Source organism: Telmatherina bonti, assembly GCF_933228915.1.
Source record: "Telmatherina bonti genome assembly, chromosome: 24".
Lineage (NCBI taxonomy): Eukaryota > Metazoa > Chordata > Actinopteri > Atheriniformes > Telmatherinidae > Telmatherina > Telmatherina bonti.
In genome coordinates, this window is record NC_136633.1 from 14,068,179 (window position 1) to 14,079,229 (window position 11,051).

Here is an 11,051-nt window from a genome sequence, read left to right on the forward strand (position 1 = left end):
TGTGCTGTGTGTAATGGAGCTGCTCGCGGATAAATTATTCAGGAAGGGATCGTGTGAAGGCCAGTGAGGAAACAACGACAAAGATCAACCTGGTTTTACTCAGTTCCAACTGTGTCATTGATGCAAAAGTCTTGTTTTTACTGTGTATGGCTTTAATTTGTTTTTATTTATGTGGGTCCGCTGCTTTGAAGACTTCACCAATTTGCCTCTAAAATGCTCAAATGTGACATAATGTGAACATAAGTACAGAGGAGCCTTAAAGTTGTCAAGGTTATACTCATCTAGTTTTAAAGTATGGCTATATTTATTCTATTACATGTGATTTTTGGGAAAAAACAAAAAAAGCTGTTTGATTGACTGATTTAATCTTTGAATATATCTAATTATTTAAGGATAAAACCACTTAAGTGTGCCAAAAATTGTTAAGCAGTTTAAAATTTTGAGATAGGTTCCTTTACATGTCATTTGAACTCAGACTACAGTGCACCTATCCAACACAATGTTTCACAATGCCATTTTCATGTATAATTCTGTCCTCGTAAATATAAATGTAAAGCTATAACAGGCATAAACCTATAGGCCTAAAAGCCACGTGGCTTCTGGTCCAAAAATGTAATCCAAAAAAGAGACAAAAGAAAATGTCTTAAAGAAAGACATACTATTTTTGAAAGTATAACAAATAAGGACAAAACTGAACTACAAAACCAACCATAGTTTGAGGTACGATCACAACAAAATTCACAATTTGAGAAAGAAAATGGCTCAGTGAACTGTTGAAATTGACTGTTCATAAAAGGGCCATGAGATAACTTTGTTCTGAAATGTTGCAGTACAAATAAAGCTGTATGAATTGAACGAGACATACATATTTACTATGGACACAACCAGAGACCCAGAATGCTGAAAAAGACATAAAACATCAAACATAAGGGGTAAAATTTGAAAAAAAAAACACCAAAAAAAACATGAAGAGATGCAAAATGACCCATTTGAGATGCACAGTGATTCGAATGCAACTTTTAAACAGATGGTTGTAAATTGAGCAATAGCAGGCACAAAGTTAGCATACAGTAGTGAGTAAAAATTTAATTATAAAATATAGTATTAAATTTTGCAAAATCATGTTGGAAAAGTAAATACAGAAAAAAAAAACATACAATACAATACAATCTTTGAATTCTCATTTTGTGAGAGCAGCAACGTCTGACTGATTTTCCAGATGCTGCAGAATACAATATGAAAAATTTTTGCTTGTTTTTAGTGGAAAAATTTGATTTTTGAGATTTTAAGCACAAAACTGCAGACTGAACTTGTATGTGTAAACTTTTAAAGTGATGTGAAAATCTTTTGGATTTTTTTTTTTTTTTTTTTTTTTTTAAATAGATTTTACTTATTTATTTATTCACTCACTTTGGAAGCTAAGAGCTGCTATGCTTATGCTTATGGATATGATTTTCATAAAACACATAAAACTTGTGCATGCTGGATGGGGATGTGATTGAAGAATAAATGCAATCTGTTGGTTTTACTTATCAAGGCTATAAATATAAATTGGCTCAAATTGATGCGTCAGTAAAGTGCCTTGACTTGACATTGTTGTGAAGTGGTGCTATACAAAAACAGCTGGATTGAATTGAATTTATGGCTGGTTACACTGAGAAAAGGCTAATTTATTTCAGCTGTCATTCATATATATTTTTTAATCTCTGCAAAACTTTTAGAGTGACTGTAAATTGTTCATGAGAACTAATTTTACGTAAAAGTACAACCAAAATAAAAACACATTACCAATGTGAGATGCCTTTATTCCTTCAAATATTTTATTTCTGTATTATTGCATTGATTTTTAACCTATTCTTTTAAACCTATTCTTAGCAATATACATATTTATATATTGTACATATACATATACACATATGTACAATCATACATACATACATATGTACATACATATGTATGTATGTACATACATACATATGTACATACATATGTATGTATGTATGTATAAGGCAACAGCCTAATAGTTATTTGTTGTTTTGTCCGTTTACCCATTTTAGTAGTTATTGTTGCCTGTTAATAATTTCACATGATAAATCCATTAATCATTAGTTATTAGTCTCCAGTTCAACACCCTGTAGTTACAATAGTTTTCTGTTAGGCAAGTTTTTTTATAAGTAAGAAAGGAAGAAATTAATCCAGAGGTGAGGGTAGTAATCCTCCCAGTCGCCAGGTGGCGCTATGCTCCTTTCTTAACGTAAGTCAAGCCGGAAGTGTTGAGTGTCAACAAAACGGACACACGTGTGCTGGAAGAAAATACGTGTTTCGTTTTTAACGTTTATTCAGTTTTAATTCATTATTCGTTGTTCAGTGATATACATGAGATTAAAACGAGGATAAATGTTCACTTGCTGAAGAATATGAACTAAAATGAAGTTCAATTATCGGGTAAGTACGCCACAGTTACAGTAACGTGTTAATGTGTGGGAGATAACGTCACACCAAACTTCATGGAAGAAAATCACATTTAACACGGTTTTTAATTTAATCATCTCTTAATAATGTTAAGCATAATTTAATATATTTACATGCTGAATATTTGTTATTACCTCTCGTTCGGCGGGCCATTGGTTTTGTAAACATGAACTGTTCGTGTGCTTTTTGTCTTTTGAGCTGTTATCTCTCCACATGTCATTCATCTCAAAAACCTGCGTATATCTTCTTTAGTTTTCTAATCTGCTCGGAGCAGTCTATCGTCAGGGAAATTTGAACTTTTCTAAAGATGGCAACGCAGTGATCAGTCCTGTTGGAAACAGAATCTCCATCTTTGATCTGAAAAAGTAAGTTAAATTAATGCTAAGAATTTTTTTTGCTCAATCCATCCTTTGCTTTCCTTAGAAAATATGTTATATAAGATTAACTGTATATCAAATTTTCATGCAGCAACACATCTGAGACACTACCTGTTTCGACCACAAAGAATATATCATGTGTGGGTCTCTCTCCTGATGGGCACTTGGCCATCGTGGTGGATGAAGGTAAGAAATTTTTCTTCATTCAGATGTTTGTAGTGTTTGAGACATGACACAAAAACTCTAAATATTTTTTTCTGTGTCAGACGGTGCAGCATTGTTGGTCAGTCTAATCACTCGAGCCATCCTTCACCACTTCCACTTTCACAAGCCTGTCCACAGCATCCGTTTCTCACCTGATGGCAGGCAAGTTTGATGTTTGTTATATTTGTTTAATGATAAAAATCCTGACCTGATACTTGATGTTTATTTTTTCTTTTTTGTTTTTATACCTTTTTATAGGAAATTTGTTGTCACAAAGGAGAACGTAGCGTTGATGTACCACGCTCCCGGGAAAAAACGAGAGTTTAATGCTTTTGTTTTAGACAAGAGCTACTACGGTCCATATGATGAGACCACCTGCATCGACTGGACAGATGACTCCAAGTGAGTATAAGGCTGTAAGATTTAAAAGCAAATGGGAAACATGGAACTAAAACTAAGTAAATAATTGATTTTTTTTTTAATTTTACCTCCAGGTGTTTTGTGGTGGGAAGCAAAGACATGTCAACCTGGGTGTTTGGTGCAGAGCGGTGGGCCAACCTGATCTACTACTCCCTGGGTGGACATAAGGATATAATTGTGGGCTGTTTCTTTGAGAAGGATAGTCTAGATGTGCGTTAACTTCTTCCTTTCCTTGCCAAATGTTTTTACTTAACATTGCTAATGTGCTGCAGACAAACAGAAACATATGTTTTATGTTAATTCATCCCTTCTTTATACATTTATGCAGCTCTACACAGTGAGTCAAGACGGGACGCTGTGTGTCTGGGAGAGCGATACAGAGTTGGATGGCCTCGTTCTGAAGAAGAGCCCGGAGAAACCCAAGGTCCCGAGAGAAGAAGAGGATGATGATGATGATGAAGAGGACAATGAAAGGGTGGAGGGAGAGGGGGGGGATGTGATACGAGGAAAAGCTGAAGCTCCCAAAGACAAGGACAAGACCAAGAATGTGCGATATAAGCAGAGGAGCAAGTAAGATGCTTGGTTTTTTATTTATTTTCTTTTTCCTGAAGCCTTATATCAGTACCTTTATGTGTGCATGCGTGTGTGTAGAGATTTTGCTCTATGTTGACATGATAGCGCAGTTGCTGCAGATTTGTCGGCGGCACAGCAAGAAATAGTATCTCCCGTTCCACCTCATCCCAAAGGGGCTCCATTTGATTTAGATCGGGTGACTGTGGAGGCCATAGGGGTACTGTAAACTCATTGTCATGTTCAGGAAACCAGTTGGAAAGGATTTGAGCTTTGTGACATGGTGCATGAAAGTAACCATCAGAAAATGGTCCATCGTGTTCATCAAGAGATGGACATGGTCAGCAACAATGCTCACACAGCCTAACAATATGATCATTTAGATGCGGTGTTTAAATCATACTCAGTTGGTAATAAGAGGTGTAATGTGTGCCAAAAAATATACCCCATACCATTATACCACCACCACCAGCAACCTGAACTGTTCAGCAAGGCAGAATGGATCATTACTTTTTCAATGTTGTTTGGTCTGATGAGTTATGGCTCCAACCAGTCTGCCGATATTCCTCTGACCTCTGACAAGGCATTTTCTTCTAGACAACTGCTGCTTGCTGGATATTTAGTCTTTTTCAAACCATTCTCTGTTAATCCTACAGATGGTTGTGTGGGAAAATCCCAGTAGATCACATATTTTCAGCCTGCAAGATTATAATGAAATGACCAGTCAAAATGATCTACCCATATATGTATTGAGAAATAGATTGGGGATTTTTACAACTGATGTTGATGTATGCTGCATAACCACATATGCTGCACAACAAAACATAATTAACTATGTACTTTTTTTTTATTTTTTTTTTTTATTTTTTTTTTTATTTTTTTTTTTTTTTACATTACCCAAGTTCACTCTGATGATTTGCACTGAATTGAAAAGCAAAAAAAAATTGGAGATAACTAACTGACTAGCTTGTTAGCTTTGCTGCACTTAGAGCCGTTTTAGCATGCACAGTGACCAATAGTGACCTAAAGCTTGGTACATATGGACGTGTTTGAAGACATTTTATTTTTTTTATGGCAAGCCTTGCAGGGCTCCGAGAAGTATCATGTGATTGGTCGGACATTTGAGGTGGCCGTCGTTAACACGGAAAAGTGTGAAGCGGACAATTGCTACCTCCGCGTTTTTTCTGTTGCAGGTAAAACGGATTGTTTTGATAAGACTGTACCTTGGCGATCGACTGGTAGATCGCGATCGAAGTGTTGAGCACCCCTGCAGTAGATCAACAGTTTCTTAAAACTCAAACCAGCTCGTCTGGCACCAACGTGATTGGCTAATTAGCTATTTGTTTGAACAAGCAAACAAGTGTACCTGAGAGGTTAATAAGCTGATGTCTGTATGAAAATAGAAAAATATGGTAAAAACGTTTCCCCAATAAATTCCAATGGAGGTCATGTTAATTTGCTTCTGCTTTTCCAGACACTTCTTCAACAAGGAGGGAGATTTTAACAGTTTGACTGCAGCTGCCTACCATAAGCCAACTCATATCCTGGTTACTGGGTTTGCTTCTGGCATTTTCCACCTGCACGAACTCCCAGAGTTTAATCTCATTCACTCTCTGAGGTGAGAACTTATTATGTAGCTTTCATTGCAGATTTAGCTCTATTTATCTCGTGTTTTTGTTGTTGTTTTTTTCTCGTATAACTGCTTTTCCTTGTAGTATTTCTGACCAGAGGATTGCATCAGTGGCTTTAAACAGCTCTGGAGACTGGATTGCCTTCGGATGCTCACGTAAGAGTTCCTTACTTTTGTTTTTTTGTTGTTTTTTTTGTATGTGTATGAACATAAAAAGTTAAAACACTTCCTTTTTTTTTTATTATTATTATTAAGGGATGGGACAGCTACTTGTGTGGGAGTGGCAGAGCGAATCGTATGTCTTCAAGCAGCAGGGGCACTTCAACAACATGGCTTCACTGGCTTACTCACCGGATGGACAGTACATAGTCACAGGCGGGGATGATGGGAAAGTGAGTCTGAAAGGATTTAAACCTAATGTTTAAAACAAAAAGACCAATATTTTATTTTAATGATGTAAAAATGGACTTTTTGTACATGTTTTCACTTTTTAGGTTAAAGTGTGGAACACTAACAGCGGCCTCTGCTTTGTCACCTTCACCGAGCACACCAGCAGCGTAACGAACGTCACGTTCACCTCCAGCGGGTTTGTCATCGTCAGCGCTTCTCTAGACGGCACAGTTCGAGCTTTCGACCTACACAGGTGACCTCCCAACCAGGCTTTAAGAGATGCACACTTGAGGCACAGACTACGAGAGAAATTGGGATTTTTTGATGAGTTAAACAAAGATGTTTGCAAATGCAGGTACCGAAACTTCCGGACGTTCACATCGCCTCGGCCCGCACAGTTCTCCTCGCTCGCCGTAGACATCAGTGGAGAGCTGGTGAGTGCAGGAGCACAGGATTCCTTTGAGATCTTCCTCTGGTCCATGCAGACGGGTAGACTGTTAGAGGTAAGCACATATATGGTAGTTTAAATCATTTAATTGCCTTTTTTTATGCATTAAAAACATGCATTTAATGTTTTTTAGCATAACTTTAATCAGCATTGATTGATCAGGTTCTCGGGGGTCATGAGGGTCCGGTCAGCTGTCTGTGCTTCAGTCCAGTTCAGTCCATCCTAGCCAGCGTCTCATGGGACCGCACCGTCCGGCTGTGGGACATGTTGGACAGCTGGCAGGTCAAGGAGACGCTTCCCCTCATGTCTGATGGTAAAATGTTATTGTATTGAAATATTCTTTATTGATCTTGTATGAAATCAATATTAATTCAAGCTGTATGAACATTGAGATTGTAGGGTTTTATTTTAAAAAAAATCCCAGAGTAAATTCGCTTCATTCTTCTTTGTGTTGCTCAGGGTTGTCTGTAACGTACCGTCCCGACGGCCAGGAGTTAGCCGTGGCCACTTTGAATGGCGAGATCTCCTTCTGGAACCCCCACACGGCCACACAAACCGGCTCTGTGGCCGGACGCCACGACCTGGAGACGGGCCGCAAAGAGACAGATAAAATCACCGCCAAGCAGTCAGCCAAGGGCAAGTGAGTGGAAATAGACGCACCATCTGCACTCGTCTAATTTCTTTTAATTTAACTTGTGTTATTTATCTTCATCAAGATCGTTCACAGCGCTGTGTTACTCTGCGGACGGGGAGTCCATCTTGGCAGGGGGCCAGTCGAAGTTTGTCTGCATTTACAACGCAAAGGAGCAGATGCTCATGAAGAAGTTTGAGATTTCTTGTAACCTGTCGTTCGATGCCATGGAGGTACAAGTCACTATTCATAAACATGATGCTTAAAGTCACCGCCATGGCGACAAGGATAGTGTGTAACCATGCTGTAACGCTTGTCCGCAGGAGTTCCTGGATAGGCGGAAGATGACAGAGTTTGGAAGCTTGGCTCTGGTGGATGAAGGAGCCGGAGATGGAGACGGGGTCAACATCAGCCTGCCAGGAGTCAAGAGAGGTTAGAAATGACATAAAATGGCAGTTATAGTGATCCAATTGTCAATATGGACAGTGGAGAAAAAAATATCAGTGAGAACTTCTCAAGGTTTTGAGCGAACACTTTTAGCTCTTTACCACAAAGTGCCAGCTTTCATCACAAGCTGGACATCCTAACTCACCATTTACTCTTTTCGGCTGATCATTATCCATACACACACTCTGGTATTGGTATAAGTTCATTTATAAGTCTATCCTTGCTGTGTTAAGTTTCCTCAGTACTCACAAGTCACTTTAGAAACCCTGCTTTGTTTCCATAACTGGCCTGTGTAGATTGGACAATATGCTGGAAACATTCCTCCTTATTGACTTGGTAGCATCACAGAGTTGCTGCACATCCATTAGGAGGATCTCCTGTTCCACCACATCCCAACACTGCTCCGCTGGATTGAGATCTGGCGACTGTGCAGGCCGTTTGAGCACAATGAAGTTATCATATTTAAGAAACCAATCGGAGATGATTTGAGCTTAGTGACATAGTCTGTTATACTGTCCCAGTCCTTTCCTACTTCAGCAAAAAAGACTTTTTCTTTATTCCAGAAGAGGCTCCTTTAAGGGGTCTTACTCTGGTCCCAGTTTAGGCAGACTGATGAGCATGGTGCAGTCCATCTAGGTGCTACTTATTAGAATTCTACACTCATTATCCTCGTCTTTCCCCAGACATAGTGAAGTGTTAGATGGCTTCGTGTCGTCCTCCCTCATTCCTTGATGGTTTTTTTTTTCTTTTTTGCTCCTTTTTGATGCAGTTTTTCTTCTCTGCCTTTAAAGGTGACATGAGTTCTCGTCACTTCAAGCCAGAGATCAGAGTCAGCTCGCTGCGGTTCTCCCCAACTGGTACGTGTTGGATAGCAACAGTTAAGGTGTAAAAAAATGTTTATTGCAACTACTTAGAGTTGGTTACATACTTGCAGAGAGCTTAAAAATCTTTCTAATGATTTAATGAAGTCGCTCCATCTCCTAGGTCGCAGCTGGGCGGCCACCACGACCGAAGGCCTGCTGGTCTACTCTCTCGACGGATCGCTGGTTTTCGACCCGTACGATCTGGACCTGGATGTGACGCCGGCCAGCATCCGTAAGCAGCTCCGCCTCCAGGACTGGGTGTCAGCCATCGTCTTGGCATTTAGGCTGAATGAAAATGCTCTGAAGCAGGAAGTGCTGGAAACTGTACCGTACGAGCAGAGTAGGTGAACTTCACTTTTCTGGTTGTGAATTTAGGAACTCTGAAATTTTATGGCAGCTTTTTGATGTCAAACTGTGTGTGTGTGTTTTAGTCCAGGTGGTTTGCAGCTCTCTGCCTGACGTCTACGTAGAAAAGCTGTTGGGCTTTGTGTCGGCGTGTTTGGAGAAGTCGGGCCACTTGCAGTTCTACATGACCTGGGCCCAGAGCCTGCTCATGCTGCACGGACAAAAGCTGAAGAACAGGTATGATCTGACAACAGTTGGAAAACTAACACGCTTCTGCATATATAGCGACTGCATACAGACGAGCGATTGTAACCTGGTTTCCTCGGACTTGCAGGTCAGGCTCCATCCTGCCCACTTTGCAGGCGCTGCAGAAAAGCATCCAGAGACATTTTGACAACCTGTCCAAACTGTGAGCATCAACTATAACTCATAATGACCCAGTTAACTCCAAAATGAAGTAAAGTAAGTCAGAATGTGTGTTTTTCTCTGCACAGCTGTGACTTCAACATGTATAACATCCGTTACGCCGTGGCCCTCTCAAAGCAGAGGGGGTTAAAGAGGCCAGCTGAGGGGGAGGAGGATGAAGGGCTGTCTGAAGAGATGAGTGAAGCTTCATCAGAGGAAACAGACATGATGCTGTCCTGAAGACCTAACAGCTTATAAAATATTAAACTTGAAAGGCAAATTTGTCTGTACTTTGAATATGGTTTTATGCTCTTTTTTTTTTTTTATACAAATAAAATTCATATTAAATGGACATGATTCTCATGTACTGAACTTGTATTCAGTTCGGTTGAAAAAAAAAAAAAAGTAAAAGATGAAACGTTACTTTTAATGTTATTTTTAAGCTACACAACACCATAAGAGTCCCAGGAGGCAGGAAGATGCTCATTTTCTAATCTGTAACCATGGAGATAAACCTGAAACATTTCTCGCTACCCAAAATTACATACAAGGTCATTCATGAAGAGATTGTAGCAAATCCTCTGATTTAATCCTCCATCTTGAGCTTTCATGTGTGGCAGGTAACCAGAAAGGACAACCCTCTGCTTTGTCCAGTTGGGAGCTGGGGAGGACAGGACACAGGGGTCAACAGTACCATAACTAAGCCAGGGATAGCTGATGAGAAGAAAAGAAATATGCAAATGAATGACAGATTAATATTTATACATAGAGTCCTGCTCAGTGATTCATAGGATATCAGCAGTGTGGGCCTACGTTAGCATAACTAAAATCTGAAAAAAATGGATAAACGACATGGAACAATAGCATAAAAAGCCAAGTTAACATAATGGGGAGAAAAATGTTTTTTCTAAAGACTTGAAATTTCTTGATTTAAGAATATATATATATATAAAGAAATAAAAGACTAACAATGTTATCAGGAAAGTGCTCAACCATATTTTAATTCAAACAAGTTTATATGCACTGATCAGGTTTTACTTTTAGCTTTGTGATCTTTGCCGTGACATCCTGTTAAAAACAAACAGTTAGAAAATCAACCACCAGATGGCCTCGGACACCGTTTCAACAACTTAAGGCTCCTGAATTCTTAATACCCGTGGTTGTTCAACAAATTAGACAAACATTCATAATTTAGTAAATTTTTATTAAAAAGTTAGTCCTCAACTTCATCACTGTAACAAAAGTATTAAGAGCTGTACCGATGAAACATTCATTTAGAAAAAAAAAAGTGAAATATGACAAGGTTTAACATGATTATGTGTTATTACTGTGATTTTTGCAAATGTGTATTTCTCTCTAAATCCAGAAAAACAAAAATGTGTAAAGTGCAAACCGTAAACAAAAGCAGTGAGTTTCTCATAAAAGTGCAACAACAACAGCTTCCCTCATGGCTCCAACAAGTTTAGTGACACTGTGATAAGACAAATATAAATTTTGGTCAAACTACATTAAAATTGAATATTGCACCAATCAGTATATAGACAAAATTAGTTAATTAGTTTAATAGACAAATATTTTCATATCGTGTAAAAATGAGACCCAATGTGCCCAAACTAACGAGAACCAATTCAAACTTTAGCAGCATCAGTAGCACTGGCACTTTTTTTGCCACAGCAAATGCACCTGATTAGTTAAAATTGTTTATCTAATATAAATATATAAATAGAGAAACCAGAGGCTCCTTTAGTTTAAAAAAGGAAAAAATAAATAAATAAAACAGTGGCAGCCCTGTTTAGCAGGTAAGTATTACAGGCAATCAACAGCCAGTAGTTTATTGCACAAGAGCTAC

The 11,051-nt window shown here is 38.7% G+C and overlaps 1 protein-coding gene across 1 annotated transcript; it reads left to right on the top strand.

Moving 5' to 3' along the window:
• Window positions 1-2,332: 2,332 nt before the first annotated feature.
• Window positions 2,333-9,442, top strand: pwp2h (PWP2 small subunit processome component; the record flags this gene model as incomplete). The annotated part of the gene is made up of 21 exons (XM_079264088.1): window positions 2,333-2,445; window positions 2,725-2,837; window positions 2,941-3,035; window positions 3,116-3,215; window positions 3,312-3,455; window positions 3,548-3,683; window positions 3,802-4,043; window positions 5,518-5,661; window positions 5,759-5,829; window positions 5,929-6,065; window positions 6,168-6,316; window positions 6,419-6,566; window positions 6,674-6,824; window positions 6,971-7,151; window positions 7,228-7,375; window positions 7,466-7,574; window positions 8,381-8,446; window positions 8,574-8,792; window positions 8,884-9,034; window positions 9,132-9,206; window positions 9,292-9,442. The coding sequence occupies exons 1-21, from the start codon at window positions 2,428-2,430 to the stop codon at window positions 9,440-9,442; spliced, it is 2,748 nt and encodes a 915-aa protein (XP_079120214.1). The 5' UTR covers window positions 2,333-2,427.
• Window positions 9,443-11,051: the final 1,609 nt, after the last annotated feature.